Genomic DNA, 19,491 nt, shown 5'->3' with positions numbered 1-19,491 from the left:
CAGTCCCGGGTCACGTTTGCAACGGATTGTTCTCAACTGGTGAAGATGGTTTCGGAACCTGAGGAATGGTCAGCATTTGGAAGTTACCTGGAGGACATTAAGCTTTTGAGAAGAAGCTTCACCAACTCAGAAATCGTTCATGTTCCTAGGACGGAAAATATAATGGCGGATCGCTTGGCACGCAGTGCTCGGATGCAACCGTCGTTCGTCGTACACATGGATGCAGAGTTACCACTTTGGTTTACAGAGTCTACATGAGTCTGTAAATGCTTTTGCTGTAAAAAAAAAAATTTATAAACCTTTATAAATTTATTTATAAAACCGTAGAAATAGATTTATAAACTCTTATAAATTATTTATAAAGATTATAAACTCTTACAACTGATTTTACAAACTCTTATTAATTATTTTATAAACCTTTATAAAACAATTATTACTACCTATTAATGGTACATAATCTCTTGTAAATGGTCTTATAAACCATTATAAATAATATTTTTATTTCTTATCAATGATTCATAAATAATTATAAATGATTTATAAAGATTTATAAGAAATTATAAACACTTATAAATATCTCTGTAAATATTTACGTATAAATTTTTGTAAGGATTTGTAAATTCTTCTAAATGATTTATTAACTCTTATAAATTGTGTTATGAAGATTATTAAACTCTTATAATTTTGTATAAACCCTTATAAATAGATTTATAAACTTTAATAAGAAATTTATAAACTCTTATAAATGATTTATAAACTCTTATAAATGATTTTATAAACCCTTATAAATAGTTTTATAATTTTGAAGTGTTTTATAAACTATATAGATGACTCCAAAAATTAATAAATAATGGTTCATAAAAGATTTTATAAACTATTATAAATGGTTTATATACAAAACTCTTTGATATATTCATATGATTGGTTCTATAAACCTTTATAAGCACACATAAATAGCTTTATTAATCATTATAGATACTTCTTGCAAACACAATTGGTCCATCCAAAAATACATAAATAGATTGAAAGACGGATCAGACCAAATGGTGTATTTCTTGGCATATGTGATGAGCATTTTGGTTTTGCTGAATATTCAACACTTGAAGGAGGAACGGATTGAGGATGGAGGAAACAATAAAACAGGCGAAGCTGCATAAGGAAAGCTAACTCTTGATAACTACTGCTCCAGAATGCTCTGATGAGAAACAAAAAAAAAATTAATGGTGAGTGCAAAGAAGTGCACATAGTAAAAAAAAAAGAATTTAAGCTTTGTTACCTCTGTTAAATTTTTCTAGGACAGTTCCAAGGACACGTTCAACATTTAGCTCTTTTAGAAAAGCTCCAGGGACATGCTTAGATTTTAGCTCTTCGATCCAATCTATCAGCACAAATTCTGGTGATGTCATTACATATAGTTATCTAAGGTTCAGAATTCTTCCTTTTGTGCTTTACTACCCCTCCACACCCTTCAAAAATTCGTCATTTCTCAATTTAACGCTATGAACTGGAGTTGTAAATATTTCCTGTATATTCATGTTTTTCCAGCAATGTCATACAACTCAATAGTTATGCACACTTCTCTAAATCATGGAACCATCTTATGGTATGTCCACCCTTTGAAATTAAGGATAATACGAAACAATATGTCTTTAACGTTGATCATTGTTTGTTGACAATACAATTCTCTAGCAACCACCATCACTATGTCCTCTCTCTTGACTAGTACTTAGACTAAGCTTCGACTTTACATATCCTAAATAACAACTGAATTTTATAAACCCTTATAAATTATTTAATAAATCCTTATAAATGATTTCAATACTAAAATCTCAATACCCAGTGTCTTTAAGTAACTCGTAAATCCAATTCCTAAAATCTCAAAACCTAAAATCACATTGCATATACTCATCTCTAATCAATTGTTTACCCTCTTCAGATTGATGAATATTCAGAATCTCAATGTTGGAACAAATCGTAATCTCTAAACCTTGAAAGATTTTAATGGTAAAAAGTAAAAACCCAGATTCAACAATATCCTCAAACCTGTGAAGTGATCAAAGATGATCTGATGCCAGAAGAAGAGAATCTATAGCTTCAACTTATAGCCATTCTTCGTAATGTGGCAAATAAACTCCACCACGAATCAATTTTAGAGCAAAGGAGGATCATCGTCGGGAAAAATTCGAAATTGACCGATATTTTAAAGCAAAAATAGAGCACATTAACTCGGATCTCTAGTTTCTTCAAGGAAACATCAAGTATTCATCTTGAGATCTGTGATGTGTCACTGTTTTCTCGGCCGCCGGTCTTCACTATCATGTTCTTTATTCAAAATAGACTTTAAAGTTATTTATGTCTTTTGGTCAGACACAAAAAGGTAAAGTTAAAAATGAACTACATTTAAAGGTATAATTGAATAGTGGTACATGAAATGTGGTATAAATTGTCCCAAGTTTTTATCATAAAAATAAATGTAAGGAAATAATAATCAAAATAGCCTTCATTAAAAAGTAAAAAAAACCTAAACTATCCTTAATGAATACTATATTTATATAAATAAATTTTTTATTTAAAATATTTTTATTTAAAATTTTATATCTTAAATCTTAAGTTCTATATCGTCTTAAACCTCTACTTACAAAAACCTAAACCCTAATTCTTAACTAGCTAATCATATATATATATATATATGTTTAAAAATTTTAATGAAAACTATTTTGATTTTTTTTGTGTGGTATTTTTATGACAAAAGACATTTCTCTTAAATTAATCAACTAAACGCATAAGGAGACATGAAACATCAAATCACGAATGGCTCTGTTCTCCATTACAAATTCAGCGTCAACATTTATCAAGAATGGTCAGTACATATATATATATATTTTTTTTTGATAACCGAGTGTCCTGGCCCCACCATGGTGGTCCAGACTAGAGACCGAACCCTTTAGCGGCGCGGACGCACACCCGAGGGTGGGTCATGGCCAGGCAACGGTCTTCGGTTTCGGGCGCCAGAGCAAGTCCGCGTGTAAATTCTCTGGTGGCTAGTGCGAATCGAACCCTACACGAAATGTATTATATAACTACTGAATCAAACCCTACAGTCACGGACGACCTAATCAAACCCTACACGAAATGTATTATATAACTACTGAATCACTTGCTAATGATAACATTGTGATTCTCGTGTTTTCTTTTGTTCTTTACCATCATCACAATCTTCCTCGCAACTCTAACAAAATCGGCCTCACCACCAGTTCTTCATCCAGATGAATGTATGAGAAGAAAGAATGACTATTTTCTAAACTTCATCCTTATAAACTCACAGACAAAATCTGTATATATTTTATATGATCCATGTTTAATTAACTTTATTTTTGCTATATTAATGCAGTGAACGCGCTTAAGGAGATTGCCACTACACTTGGTATAAGGGAAAAACTAAAGTTTGATTTTGTTCAGAATGAGGGTGTGAACAACACCGTTAAATGTCATTGTGACAACATGACATGTCATATTATCGACTTGTTAGTGTTATTCTTCTCTCTAATCGTTTGATCTGTTTTTCACTTCATTTCTATTATTACTTTTGTTTGTTTGTTGCATTTGAAATTTTTTTTTTTGCCTAAAATAACACACTCCTAATACCAATTTTTATATTTACACAATTTTTACCCTTACTTTTAAAGACGTAAAAATACATTAATAACTCTAGAGTTAAGTAATCTAGATTCATGGTTTAAAGTTGAGAGATGAGACAAGATTTTGGTAGATGGAATTTAAGATTCGAAAACTATTAAAATTTTATTTATTTAAATAATGATTTATTGTCTCTATATATATGTACAAGAGTCTTTTACCTATTAATTAAAAAAATATTTATGAAAATGACTCTTCAGTGAAAGTAAACATGAATAATAATATTAATAATGTGGTAAACATCAAAATTTTCCTTCAAAAATATACAGATTTCTCAAGAGCATGGAACTTCCTGGGAAACTTCCGCCTCAGTTAGTAAAGCTTCGGTATCTCCGGTCGATGTAAGTTCGGAGTTTTTACACTGGCAATTATTAAAAAGTATCAAAGAAGTATCAAAAGTAAGCCTTTAAAAAAATTATCAAAAAGGTAGCCAGCCACAAAGCAAGTTATAAAATAAGCTATTACCGTAAATCTTTTCTTAATAGCATAAATATAATATCAAAACGTTAAAGAATTTATTTATAATGGAGAAAATGTAAAATCTATTAAATTGTAACGGAAAGCTTAAAGATAATGTTTTACTTTTATTTGTAATTCATTTAGTATAAAAATGTGTTTTTTCACACAATGATGTATGCTATTGCTAGTTTGGAATTTAAAATTTATTATGCTAAATTTGAAAAAATGTTTTAGGTTATTTCTTTTTATATAACCAATAGAGGATTAGTTATATCAAGAAGTATATGTGACAAAAAAATTGTATTAAGAAAAACATGTCTATAAATTAGTGCTTATCAGAAGATATTTTAAAATTCTAAACGTAAACACAAAAGTGGAAAGTCAACTCTATGGCGGTGTCTAACTTATCAAAACCCCTTAAATCTTTAAACGGTTTAACTTTCGGCATTAGCTGTTTCTAGCAATGTTTTTAAAACCGACCCGAACACTGAACCAAACAACTTACTGGGTTGCTAGGTCACTGGATCGCCCGCGGATAAACCGCATATTAATAAATGAATTAATTTTATTATATAATAATATATCAGCTATGTAAATAAAAATATAATATAAAATAATAGTTTGGATATGTATATATTTTAGGTTTAAAACATTTAGAAAATACTTAACTTTAGTTCTTATATTTTTATTTTCATTTGGCATACAAAATATCAAAAACAGGTTTAGAGTATTTAAAATTTTCTCAAGCAAGACAAAAGTAATGACATCTAAAAAAAATTAAGACATAAAATTTATAAATATTTAAATGTCTAATGTGAATAATAAATTAAACTTCAAATTGGAAATAAATTGTCAATAACAGAAATAAATTAATACCAACTAATTTTGGTTCTTTCTATCATCGTTCACTTCACTTTTTTTAGGTGGCATAATGAAATCTTTATCAAAATCTAAAAATCACAAATATAGAACTTAAAATGAAAACCTAACTTCTTTTTTTTTCCAGCACCTAACTTCTTAATTGAAAACTTAGAATATAAAACATAATCTAAAAACATAATTAAAAACTTAAAAAAAAGAAGTAAAAGTTATTTATTAGTTCGATCGATGGTTCAACCGGTATCGGGTTCCAGGTTTTACTGGGGTTTTGCGGATTTCTAAATATTGGGTTTTTCACAAAATCCAAATCGATTTTTTTCTGGGTCACCGGATTTACCGGTTCAATCGCGGATCCTGGTCGAGTTTCAAAACATTTCTAGTTTTGTCGCATAAACATCTATACTTTATCAAATAAAATTGTTAGTTGCTTTGAGAGAATTCCAGAAATATATATATATATATATTTTTTTTTTCTTTTTTGGACAAATATATATATATATATATATATATATATATATATATATATATATATTATGGGGTTATTTAAAAAAAACACTATTATTTGCTATCCAGTAACATTGTTCTATTTTATAAATGTAACTTACATCAAATAAAATAAAATTTAAAGTTTGGTAAAGTACCAAATCACTGTTAACTTAAGTTTAATAGTAAATATATTAACATACTTTTCAATTTTGGATCAAAACGATTATGAATAGGACCAGACTACATGAATTAGATATTGATATTATATTAAGTTAGATGATCTTCTACCCGCAAACTCAATTGGTATTAAAGAGATTGGTCAATCTATTTTATATAATTATGATTTTTTCTAACTTTTGAAGTGATAGTTGTCTCTAGTACTGATCACAAATGTTTTAATGGTTATAAATTTCTAATATTCAATAGAACTAAATACTGCACTAATCAAAAATAAATCAAATTATAAAATAGATTTTCACTTTCAGATAAAATAATACTTCCTCCATAGTTGAAAGAATGATATTTTAATTTTCACAGATATTAAATATTAAAAAAATTACTTTTGCATAATATTTTTAATTATTTTAAAGTTTAATTTGTTATTTTTAACAGAATTCTACCATTTTTATTTATTTATGTTTTAGTTTTAATGAAAAATGTATTAGTTAAAATCTAAAGAAAAAATGCAACAAAAAATCTTATATTTCGTGGAAAATATATTAAATTTTGACATCTTTAATTTAATTTTTAACGCTAGAACCACCTAATATGTACATGGTGAGTTTTTGCTCTTCTTTTTTTTGTTAAGTATGTGAATTTCATTAACTTAATAATGAGGCAAAGAGATACAATGGACTTGACTAATCTAATCCTATTGAATCTAAGTCGCTAAGTCAATAAGACAGAGCAATGAAGCCATAGCAAGCCACAAAAAAAGTAAAAAAACTCACTAAGACTAATAAGATTTAATCACAACCATGAGGATGCGAGAAGCTTAGCTAGTATTTTACAGGTCTTAAAGCAACCATTCAGCAAACAGGAGACCAGAGAGAAGATCTTGAAGCCGGAACCTGCATCAAAATAGCTCGAGCCAATAGAGAATCGCAACCGGAGAATGGTCCGAGGCACCGCAGACCATCCCGAAGGCGACATCGAAAGAAGGACAGGCGAAGCAGGGTCGGCAAGCCCTGGTCCGGCCATCGCAAGCAATGATGTCCACTCCAGACGTTGCTATCTCAAGAAACTGTCACGCCATACTCTGAGAATCCTAACTGATGTAAAGAACCGGTATATGAAGCAAAGATGGAGTACTGGCTGGTGGAAGCAGAGGTTTAATGGCTGGACTCTGGTCCCACCACGCGAGCAGAGCACAAGGGATTCCAGCAACAGAACACCAAGAGAGGCAGAGGACAACGACCAACTTCCTTCTGAAGCTTGAAGAACGGAGGAGCCAGAGCTCCTTACAGCAGGCGAAACAGGAGGAGAGACCCGTCTGAGGAGGTTAGACAAAACGGAGTAACGGCACGAAACTCCAATCCAACCCAAACCCGAACAGATCGAAACCCAAAGAAACACCAGGTGGTTGTCTAAGAACCATTACCGAGAAAGAAGTCCCCGACGATGAGTCTCGAATCGCCTTTTCAACTTGGAACAAGAGGGGGAAGTTCTTACCAAAGCAGCCGTAAGAGGAGACATGGGAGAGACGGTGGAGGCAGAACACTGACCAGAACGGCAAAGGCAGCAATGCAGAGCCACTCCGGCGAACCCTCCGGGAGAGATCTGACCCAGATCTACTCCGTGCGAAACCCTAGATCTACCAGCTTGACGACGCCTCCAGCTCAGATCCGGCTCACCACGACCTCGCCATCTCTCCAGTGAAGCTGTAGACACCCACAGCCACCGGTTTGAATCGCCTAGTCCGGCCGCAACCCGACGATAAACAAAGGAGATGAAGCAAGGAGGAAGTGGAGGAGACAGAAGCGTGAGAGGGCAGAGACTAGGAACGGTGACTAAACGGGGTGGCGACCGACGGGTAGAGACCCTCCGTCGGCCACCGGTACGAGACGCAAGAGGAGATGTCGAAGCTAAGAGTTGGTGGGGAGAGAAGATATTTGGAGCAACCACTTGTTTGTTTGTCTGTCCGACACAAAGACCGAGTTTTTGCTCTTCTTGGCAGAGACTTGTGCCGAAATTACCTTTCAGGCTCAATCCCGATGGAGTGGGCTTCAATGCCAGACCTCACTTTCATGTCAGCTATCTCTCTCTTTGTTTGTTTGTTTTCCAGCTCCGACAATCTCCTCTTTAGGATTAGCGAGATAACTGTGACTTTTCATGCAGCTCGCTCTGCGCGAATAATTTGTCTGGCCCTTTACCATCAGGTTTTCAAAACTTCAAGAATCTCACATTCTTGTATGTCTCGTACATTTAGCCTCTATGGACTAGGAGTGTGCCTTCTAATCATGGTCTAATATTATTATTACATTAATGTGATGAGTTTTTCAGATCGGTTGAAGCCAACCAGTTCTCTGGTCTGATTCCTGATGAGCTTGGTAACTTGACCAACCTAACAGGATTGTAAGATTATTTTTGCATCTTAACCATTGTCCAAAAACCACCAGAATCTTTGGTTTTATTGAAATAGTTAAGTATGTAGCTAAAATAGCTTCTGAAAGCTGTGTTTTGCAGGGAACTCGCATCCAATAAATTTACAGGAAGCCTTCCTAGCACTCTCGCTAGACTGATATACCTTGAGAAAGTGTAAGTTTCGATAAAATGTTGTTTTATTGGCACCTAAATTGAACTGTAACCTCTTACGTTGAGAATGTTTCCTTGACCCGCAAGGAAGTGAACTAGTTGTTTGTTTACACTATGCAGTAGATTATGTGACAATAACTTCAGTGGCATCATCCCAGAATATATTGGCAACTGGTCTCGGCTTCGAAAGCTGTAAACTTTTTCATCATCACTAACTGTAATTTCTCTTACAGTTTGTGCTACAATATCATCTAACTTCTCGTTCTTTTAATATAATCGGTGTTTCAAAAAAAAAAAAGATCAACAGGCATCTACATGCAAGTGGACTGAAAGGACCTATTCCTGACGCGGTGGCCCGCCTAGAAAACCTTACCCACCTGTATTAACTACTTTTAGTTAATTGATCAGCACAAGGACCATTGAAATGAATATGCTGACCTTAAATATCCATTTTCAGGAGCATTAGTGATACAACTGGGATACACTCCTTTCCTAATATATCTAGCAAAGTCATCCAAAGCCTGTATGTGTTTCCCAATGAAGCTTGGTTTATCTGAGAATGTCAAACTAAGGTCTCCGTTTCTGTTTCAGTATTTTGAGGAATGTGAGTCTTTCTGGTTCAATTCCGCCTTACATCTGGAGCAAGAAATTGAAAACTCTGTAAGTTTGTTTTGGTGAAATCTGAAAATGTAATTTTAATATGTTGTTGAGATATTTTGTGTTGGACTCATCACATCGTACATTTTATATTCTTCAATTTACTGGACTAAATCAGTTCTAGCTGTATATAGCTGTATATACATATAGAATGTCCTGGGGTAAGCAATAGAAAGAAGAAAGTGCAACTTTTTGAGAGTGATATGCATGTATGACAAGATCACCAACGACGATTTGGCGTAGTGGTTAAGACTTTTGGATTATGTAGTAGAGATCTTAGAGGTCATATGTTTAGGTCCCGATAGGAGAGGTAACTAGACTTAAATTGAATGGTCTGGATCTTTTCCTACGACTATACTGGTCATAGGACATAGAATCTTCTCGTCATAAAAAAAGTATGACAAGATCTGCTGTAATTAAAACTATGCATGTATGAGATGGTTTATAAATATATATATACATTATGACATTGAGAATGTTAAAGATCTGAAAACCTTTTAATGTAACTATCATATAGTATCTTTTTTTTGGACATGTTCTTTCAGCTATTTGACTGGAAATAGGCTTTCTGGAGACATTGAATCTGGTGGTTTTCTCAATAGTGAATCTAATATGTACGTTTAACCTTTCCGTTGTCTATGACTCGAGCTATATTTTTCGTCATGTCAGCTAATCTTTCTGGTGGTTTCTCACAGTGATCTCTCTTACAACAATTTCTCTTGGTCCTCTATCTGCCGGGAAAAGATGTATGAACATCAAATCTTCTCTCTATTTCTTTTAACTTCTCATGTTAAAGTTTTTTTTTATTTTCATTTGATGTTGAATCAGTAACATAAATACATACCGGAGTTCATATTTAAAGAACAACTTGTAAGTACACTTTTCTGTTATTAACACTACAAGAAAACAGCGGTATTCCGACGGACATTCCGACGGAAAATGAAATCTTCGGAATATCCCGAGGAATTTCCGAGGATATTCCGAGGAAACACAAAATTTGGTTTCCTCGGAATTTCCTCGGAATTTCCTCGGAATATACCGACGGAATTCCGAGGAAATATTAATCCGTCGGAATATTCTTATGGAATACCGAGGAAAAATGTATTCCTCGGAAAAAACTGAGGAATTCCGAGGATATATTATAGCCGTTAGAGAGCCGTTGGGGGATTTTAAAAATTCCGAGGAAATTCCAACGAATTAGCCGTTTCCGTCGGAATTTCCTAGGTCTGTCGGCAGGATTTCAACTATAAATACAAGCACCCCTCTTCCTCTTCATTCACTCCATATCTTCATCCTCCCTCTTACTCTCTTTACACACGAATTTGATTCATAAAAAACATGTTTTCTTCAAATTATTTTCGTTCTTGGATCGATCGACCTCATTTGGATCCGAACACGAGATTGCTTACGGAAGAATACCAACGAGGTATAACCGAATTCATGGGGTTAGTTCACCGACAACCGGAAGCAAAAACAGGTATGTTAAGATGTCCTTGCTCTAATTGTAAAAATAGAAAGGTTATTAAAGAGTGGGATGTTTGGACTCATCTATATTTGAATGGGTTTACACGAAGTTACAAAATTTGGTATCATCATGGGGAAACTGATTATGAACATGGTAGTACTAGCGAACCTCAGCCAGCGGTTAGATTAGAAGAACCAATTAGAACGGATGTAGATTATGGTGTAGGTACTGAGGAGATGGTAAATGATCATTTTAGAGGGGAAGATTTACCCAATGCATAAGCTAGGAGATTTTATGATATGTTGGATGCTGGAAAGCAACCATTGTACGAAGGTTGCAGATATGGTCATTCAGCTTTATCATCTGCTACAAGATTGATGGGCATTAAAACAAATTATAATTTGGCTGAAGACTGTGTGGATGCGATTGCTGATTTTGTAAAAGGTATTCTACCCGAGGATAATGTAGCTCCTGGTTCATACTACGAGGTTCAGAAACTCGTAGCTGGTCTTGGTTTATCGTATCAGGTAATAGATGTATGCAGCGACAACTGCATGATTTATTGGAGGGCGGATGAACAGCGGGTAACATGCAAATTTTGTGGAAAGCCTCGTTATAAAGATACGAGTGGAAGAGTTCCAGTGCCATATAAAAGGATGTGGTATTTGCCTTTGACGGAAATGTTGCAGAGGTTGTATCTGTCTGAACGCACAGCGCAACCAATGAGATGGCATGCGGAGCACTCAACAGATGGTGAGATCAGACATCCTTCAGATGCAAAAGCGTGGAAGCATTTCCAATCAAAGTATCCCGAGTTTGCGTATGAGAGAAGAAATGTATACCTTGGATTATGTACTGATGGTTTCAGCCCGTTTGGCAAGAGTGGAAGACAATATTCTCTATGGCCAGTCATTCTTACTAAAACTATTTTTTGTAATTATTAAACTATTTTTTATTAATTATTAAACTATTTTTTATTATGATCATCTATACAAAGAATCCTCAATGGTATGCATTACAATTGTATAAGAAATGAAATACGGCAAAAAAATCGATGTTTTGAAACCCCAAACACTAGTTCCTCGGAAATTCCTCGGAATATTCCGACGGAATTCCGAGGAAGATAAGGGTTTCCTCGGAATATTCCGAGGAAATTCCGAGGAAGTAGGGTTTTTAAACCGAAAACAACGTTTTGCGGTTTGAATAACACTTATATAACTCTTATTAAGTGTCTTAGACTGATTATGAAGTCAAAAATTTGTTTCTTACCCTATAATAAACACTTTTCCGATTGTATGAACGAAATCCACACAACATAAGAGAAACACTTATACACTTTAATGAACGGTAAAGGGAATACTTACAATTCATTTTGAAATTTTGTTATTTCATGGTTTATGATCATCTATACAAAGAATCCTCAATGATATGCATTACAATTGTATAAGAAATGAAATATGGCAAAAAAATCGATGTTTTGAAACCCCAAACACTAGTTCCTCGGAAATTCCTCGGAATATTCCGACGGAATTCCGAGGAAGATAAGGGTTTCCTCGGAATTTCCTCGGAATATTCCGCGGAAATTCCGAGGAAGTAGGGTTTTTAAACCGAAAACAACGTTTTGCGGTTTGAATAACACTTATATAACCCTTATTAAGTGTCTTAGACTGATTATGAAGTCAAAAATTTGTTCCTTACCTTATAATAAACACTTTTCCGATTGTATGAACGAAATCCCCACAACATAAGAGAAACACTTATACACTTTAATGAACGGTAAAGGGAATACTTACAATTCGTTTTGAAATTTTGTTATTTCATGGTTTATGATCATCTATACAAAGAATCCTCAATGGTATGCATTACAATTGTATAAGAAATGAAATACGGCAAAAAAAAATCGATGTTTTGAAACCCCAAACACTAGTTCCTCGGAAATTTCTCGGAATATTCCGACGGAATTCCGACGGATATCTATGTTTCCGTCGGAATTTCCTCGGAATTTTTACATTTAACCGGGCAAATATTTCGCGAAAATTGAAATTAGAATTCCGTCGGAATTCTGACGGATACTATCCGTCGGACCCTAGGTTTTATAACCCCGAGCCGCTTCTTCTTCCCCATTTCTCTCTTCTTCCTCTGCGCGGCTCCTCTCTCCTCTCCGGCGATCTCCACCTTCTGTCCGACGATATCTCCGGCGATCTCCCTCTTCTCTTACACAAATCATGTAAGGACCTTATCCCACTCTCTTAGGTTCTATGTGTTAGGTTTTTGTGTAGATTTGATAGATTTTTGTTAGGGTGATTGGTTAGGATTGTGATTTGGTTGTATAATAGGTTTAGAATTGTGATTTGGTTGAATAATTTGTTTTGTTGAATTGATTTAGAATTTTTTTATAAATTTTTGTATATAAATTCGATTTTTTGGATTTTAAAAACGTTTTTTGTATATAAAACTATTATTTGGGATTTTTAATATTGTTAAAACTATTTTTTGTAATTATTAAACTATTTTTTATTTATTAAAACTATTTTTTGTTTATTAGAACTATTTTTATATATTTATTAAACATTTTTAATATCTATAAAACTTTTTTTGTGATTAAAAAGTATTATTTGGGATATTTTTTTTAAAAAAATATATATATTTATATTATATAAATTTCTGTATTTATTAAACATTTTTAATATTATTAAAACTATTTTTTGTAATAATTAAACTATTTTTTATTTATTAAAACTATTTTTTGTTTATTAGAACTATTTTTATATATTTATTTAACATTTTTAATATCTATAAAACTTTTTTTGTGATTAAAAACTATTATTTGGGATTTGTTTTTTTTTTTAAAATATATTTTTATATTATATAAATTTCTATATTTATTAAAAAAATTTAATATTATTAAAACTATTTTTTTAATTATTAAACTATTTTTTTTTTATTAAAACTATTTTTTGTTTATTAGAACTATTTTTATATATTTATTAAACATTTTTAATATCTATAAAAAAAATTTTGTGATTAAAAACTATTATTTAGGATTTAAAAAGAAAATAAAATTAATTTTTATATTTCTATATTTATTAAATATTTTTTTTTTTAATTTACAGGTCTCATGATGATCAGACCCGGCCTCGACAGCGTCGTGGTCGTGGTGGTACGGGGAGCCAGTCTCGGGATTCCAGCCATTTTCAGGATTCCCCTTCGCCCCACAGCTCCTACCATACATCTCTCTCTGCTGCACCCGCTCCTGCTCCTCTCGCTCCCGCTGCTGCACCCGCTCCTGCTCCTCCGGGTCCTCCGGGAGTGATGAGTGTTGCAGAGTTGGTTCGACAGCGCGGTCGTGACCATCTTCCCTATCTCACTCCGTATCCACATGGACGGGGTCAAACATGGTAATTAAACATTTTTTTTTCTTTAAAATTTGATTCATTATTAACCGTTTGTTCTTTTTGTTAGGTTCAACCGATCTGGGAACAAGATCAGCGCATGGATCAATCGTATGATGTACTCGGCCCTCGACAGGGGACATCCGACTTTCACTCACTTCCCTACCGACAAGCAGCATCTGTGGTTTCGTCAGTTTGCGGTAAGTATTCTAATTTTTTACTTATATTTTTAATCTTTAACATAAATTTTCTACTAATTGTGTTTTTTTTCAGCAAGAGTTCAACTGGAATTCCGATGAGACGCTCTTTATCTATCACCACTTCGTCCATAAAGTTATGGACAACTATGGGAAGTAGATCCACGAGTGGAAGAAGAAGTGGGAAATCAACAAGGTTTGTTTTTAATTTATTAAACAATTTTTTAAATTTATTAAACGATTTTTTAATTTATTTAACTATTTTCTTTTTTTTTTTACCAAAAGGTCCCAAAGTCGATAAACAACACGGTCTGGACGGAGTTGTGTGCGCATTGGGATAAGGAAGAGACGAAAGGGAAGGGCGTCTTCAAGCATAACTTGGTGCTCAATCTATTGCCTCTCTGGGAGATCGCATGGTAAGTTCAGTCGCTTTTTCTTCAATTATTTAAATTTTGAAATTTTATTTTTTTGTGCATTTCATCTAATTTCTAATGTTTCTTTAATTTATGTTTTTTTCAAGGTGGAAGAAAATGATAGCGAGCCGGTTGATGATCTCGCCCTAATGAAGAGGGCGTATACCAACAAGAAGACCGGCCAGATTGATGACGGTCTTGTGAGGGAAGTGGTCACCTTGGTCCAAACTCAGGTGCAGGACGAAGTGTCTCAGCTTCAAACCGAGGATGACGCTTCGACGGCTTCGACCAACTTGTCCCGGTTTCGAATCAACGAAATCGTTGAATCCGTAAGTTCTTTTTTTTTTTAAAGTTTAATTCATTTATTTCTTGATTTAAATTTGGTTATTTTCTATTTCAGTCGGTTCCAAAGAAGAAGGGACGTTTGGTCGGTTTGGGTCGTCGTACCTGGTCGGTTCCTTCTTCTTCTGCACCACCGCCCTTTGTTGATCCAGAAGTACTTACGGCTCAGTTGAAGGACAAGGATGATCGCATATCTTTGTTGGAGACCCAGATGGGCGCTCAACAGGCGGGCTATGAGGCACAGAGGAGGTTGAACCAGCAAATGATGGAGATGATGCAGAGGATGTACCCGAACGAGGTGTTCTCGGACGTGCCAGACCCGTAGTTTTTTTTTTTCTAAAACTCGGAATGTTTTATTTTTATTTGTACAACTTTGAATATTAACTAATATGATTTCAATTTTAATTTTAATTTTATATTTTCGAATTTAAATTTCAAAATTTTTATTTTTTTAAAAAAATTATTTTTTTTTAAATTCCGAGGAAATGTACCCTCGGAATATACCGAGGGACTAGTTCCTCGGAATTTTCCGAGGGTTCAAATTCCGAGGAAATGAACCCTCGAAATATACCGAGGGACATGTTCCTCGGAATATACCGAGGGACTCTTGTTCCTCGGAATTTTCCGAGGGTTCATTTCCTCAGAATTTTCCGATGAAAATTCCGAGGAATATTTCGTCGGAACTTCCGAGGTAAATTCCGAGGACGTTCTCCCTCGGTATATTCCGAGGAGATTTCCGACGAACTGGTGGTCCTCGGAGTTTCCTCGGAAATTTGTTTCCTCGGAATTCCGTCGGAAAATTCTGAGGGATTTCCGAAGAAAATGGAATTTCCGAGGAGTTATTTCCGAGGACTTGTTTTGTCGGTATGTCGTCAGAATAACGTTATTCCGACGACATACCGACGATTTTTTCCCTCAGTATGTCGCTGTTTTCTTGTAGTGTAAGCAAAGAAAAAAAAGAGTACACTCTTCTGTTTTATCTTGCAATTAGAGCATAATTAACCGGGGTGCTTACCCCGGTGCTTAGCTTTTTTTTTTAAAAAAAAAAAATGGAAACATAACGCTTGTTTAAGCGCAGGAAGCGCCGGTTGTTTCCACTGTTCGCGGGCCCCACTGACACGTGGCGGCCTGCGAATGGTTCATTTTTAATTTTTTTTTTTTAATCAGCCAAAAACCAAAAAAAAAAAAAAAAAAAAATTAAGCATCCCAAATGGGGTGCTATGGTTAATTATGCTCTATCTAAAACTTAGGAACCTCTTGCTTTCAAATAGTAATAATCGTTTGAATATATTGTGCCGATGAGACGCCTAACAGTTTTGGTAGTCTTTTTCATACAGAACTGGGCTTCTTCCATGTGCTGGTCCAATCAGCTGCACGAGAAGTAAGAACACAATTAATGAGCCGTCTTAACTTATTTCTAACATGCAGTTACCTCTGTTGTCTGATTATTCTGTTAGTTCTGTTTTTCTGTGGACGTTGGTAATATTTTTTGGATTGTAGATCAGCGGTTTCTACATATAAATTGTGGGGGAGACAGCATAGTTACTACAGATTTTTCATATAAAACAAAGCATGAAGCTGATAACAACAGTACCAAAGCCTCGACAAATCATCACTTCAAAAACTGGGGAATCAGTAACACTGGTGATTTTATGGATGATGATACTAATGATGACACATATACCATTTCAGCTACTAGTATGACACCACTTGGAGATTCCCATGGTCTTTATAAGACCGCACGTCGATCTGCTCTCTCTCTAGTTTATTATGCATTTTGCTTGGAAAATGGAGACTACAATGTAAGCCTCCATTTTATGGAGATTCAGTTTTCAGAGGAAAAACCACACAGTCGTCTGGGCAGACGCATATTTGATGTTTATGTTCAGGTAAAGGATCGGTGTTTACTGAATATTTGTTTTCAGGAATCATAGTATGGATGATTGACGTCCATTTCCTTTTCCTCTTGTTAGGGAAAATTGTTCTTGAGGGACTTTAACATCAAAGAGGAGGCTAATGGGACTTTCAAGCCTGTAATAAAAAAACTGAAAGCTGTTGTGACTGATCATATGTTAGAGATTCGGTTGTATTGGGCAGGGAAAGGGACAAATCTCATTCCCAGCAGAGGAAACTATGGTCCTCTTATCTCTGCTATCTCCTTGTGTCACAGTACGTACACCTAATGATAATATTCATCTTTTTTGGCTTCTGTTTCATGTTCTTGGCACCTAGTGATAATATTCACCTTTCAAAATTTCAGGTCAGGAACCACGATGTGGAGGTTTTTAGACAAAGAAAACTACTTTGCTTTTTATGTCTTTCTGTGTATTGTTTTTTTTTATATTTATACTTTTAGTGTCTCATTTGTAGCGGAGAAAATAAAACATCACATCTATCCCATCATTTTCGGGGCAACGGGTGCCTTGGTAACAATGATTCTCTTGGCTTTGGGAATAACTCGGAGAAGATGCAGGCTAGACAATAACACAAGAGAACGTGGTATGAATCATTTGTGGTATATGACTAATTCATTTTAGCATTACTATAATGATTTTCTACTGCCTACTGGACATATGGTCTTGTAGATCTGAGAGCACAGGGTTTGCAAACTCTTTGCTTTACATGGAGGCAACTTCAAGCTGCAACAAACGATTTTGATCAAGCCAACAAACTTGGAGAAGGAGGTTTTGGATGCGTATTCAAAGTATACTAAAACATATGCCACATTCTTCTCAAACAAGGCTGTTTAATTGGTTTCTGATATGAGAAACATAATATGCAGGGAGAGCTGTCAGATGGAACTATCATAGCAGTGAAGCAGCTATCTTCCAAGTCATGCCAAGGAAACCGTGAGTTTGTGAATGAGATAGGCATGATCTCTGGTCTGAATCATCCAAATCTTGTCAAGCTTTGTGGATGCTGTGTCAAAAAGGATCAATTGCTTCTCGTGTATGAGTACATGGAAAATAACTCCCTTGCTCTTGCTTTGTTTGGTAAATAAATTAAAATTCATCCAGCTTACGTCTTGAGTCCAATTTATATCTACATATGTTATCACATGTCTCAATTCCAGGAAAGAGCTCAACCAAGTTAGAATGGGCAATGAGACAAAAAATCTGTGTAGGAATCGCAAGAGGGCTTGCCTTCCTCCACGAAGGATCTGTAGTCAGGATGGTTCACCGTGACATAAAAACAACAAATGTGCTTCTAGATGCTGACCTAAACGCAAAGATATCTGACTTTGGTTTGGCCAGGCTCCACGAAGAAGAACACAGTCACATTAGCACCAAGATTGCAGGAACCATGTAAGTAGTATATTATAAAACAAAAACTGCACCATAGCCAAATAAATATATCTTAGTCTTTATTCTTGTTACAATGCAGCGGATACATGGCTCCAGAGTATGCATTATGGGGTCAACTAACAGAGAAAGCAGACGTGTATAGCTTCGGGGTTGTGGCCATGGAAATTGTTAGTGGCAAGAGTAATACTAAACACAAGGGAAGTGCTGATCACGTCTCTCTTATCAATTGGGTAACCTTGGAGATTGTTTTCATTTAATATCCGTATGCTTGTGTTATACGTTTACTTAGACCACTTTTGTGAATCTCAGGCATTGATGCTGCAACAGACAGGGGACATAATGGATATTGTAGATCCAGTGCTTGAAGGTGATTTCAACAGCAAAGAAGCAGTGAGGATGATCAAAGTTGCTCTCGTTTGCACACATTCATCTCCTTCTTTAAGGCCTACAATGTCTGAGGCTGTACAAATGCTCGACGGAGAGATTGAAGTAACACAAGTTATGTCAGATCCTGGTTTATATGGACATAACTGGAGCATCTCGAAGCTGAGGGACGCTGATACACATGCTAGCTCGAGCACATCTGGTGTGACCGATCAAACAGCATCGACAATGAAGTCCTCTGTTTCCGGTAGTGATCTCTACCCATCGTACCCGGAATCTGTGATTCTGAACTCCACAGTGGAGTTGCCTTCCTCGTCGATGTGATATCAAAAGATGTGCACGAGTCCTTAAGAGGAAACAATGGTCTGTGAAGTAATCTTATAGCTACCTAGTCATATCATTAAAGTTGTCTGAAATCTTATTACTAGGTTAATTTACATATATCTAAAAACACATCTCTAGTGCTTTTTGAATCAAACTCTCTTTCGTATAACTTTCCTAAAATCATTTACATATTCTAAGAAGATTCACTGCACAAATTGAAAATATTTTACTTTCTTTCTTTTATAAAATAGGAAGCTTTTTAGTTTCATAATATTTTTTAAATGAAACTTTTGGAACTATATACACACATAAAGGGATAAAAGAAATGGGTCATTCATGAACCTGTTCATTGCTGCCAACTTGTACAATAATTCAAATATTAAATAGCTTTGGTCTTATACGTAGAATGCGGTGAAGACGATTTCGTACAAACGATTGAAGACGATGATTTCGGGCACGACGATAACGGAGAAAACAGAGTATCACGACAGAGAGTTAGTTCGAGGAAGAGGAAGTAAACACAGACAATGTCGATGACGGAGAATGAGAGTATCTTCGCGGTTCTTTCTTTGACGGTTCCTTCTTCGAGACGACAAAGACAATGTTCTTAGTTAGTTTTTTTTTTTTTTATGTAGTTATGATGAAGAAGAGACGGTTTGATTTCTATTATGATGATATGTATATTTAATTAGTGATTTAGATTTAATGTTTAAAAATAATTTCAATAAGTAAAAACTA

At 34.7% G+C, this 19,491-nt stretch overlaps 1 protein-coding gene across 1 annotated transcript; it reads left to right on the top strand.

The window, feature by feature from the left end:
- Window positions 1-2,808: 2,808 nt before the first annotated feature.
- Window positions 2,809-18,768, top strand: LOC106427605 (probable LRR receptor-like serine/threonine-protein kinase At1g29720). Its single transcript, XM_048749818.1, has 25 exons — window positions 2,809-3,272; window positions 3,392-3,524; window positions 3,966-4,037; window positions 7,697-7,768; window positions 7,858-7,929; window positions 8,023-8,094; window positions 8,206-8,277; window positions 8,395-8,466; window positions 8,582-8,653; window positions 8,732-8,797; window positions 8,866-8,934; window positions 9,082-9,092; window positions 9,449-9,545; window positions 9,627-9,677; window positions 9,760-9,801; window positions 16,078-16,121; window positions 16,241-16,629; window positions 16,714-16,909; window positions 17,001-17,021; window positions 17,111-17,239; window positions 17,326-17,444; window positions 17,523-17,733; window positions 17,814-18,045; window positions 18,125-18,275; window positions 18,355-18,768. The coding sequence occupies exons 2-25, from the start codon at window positions 3,502-3,504 to the stop codon at window positions 18,751-18,753; spliced, it is 2,754 nt and encodes a 917-aa protein (XP_048605775.1). The 5' UTR covers window positions 2,809-3,272; window positions 3,392-3,501; the 3' UTR covers window positions 18,754-18,768.
- The last annotated feature ends 723 nt before the right edge of the window (window positions 18,769-19,491 follow it).

This window comes from Brassica napus, chromosome C3, assembly GCF_020379485.1.
Source record: "Brassica napus cultivar Da-Ae chromosome C3, Da-Ae, whole genome shotgun sequence".
In the NCBI taxonomy this organism is placed as follows: Eukaryota; Viridiplantae; Streptophyta; class Magnoliopsida; order Brassicales; family Brassicaceae; genus Brassica; species Brassica napus.
The sequence above is the reverse complement of the archived record's forward strand: the minus strand, read 5'-3'. Positions and strand labels throughout refer to the sequence as shown.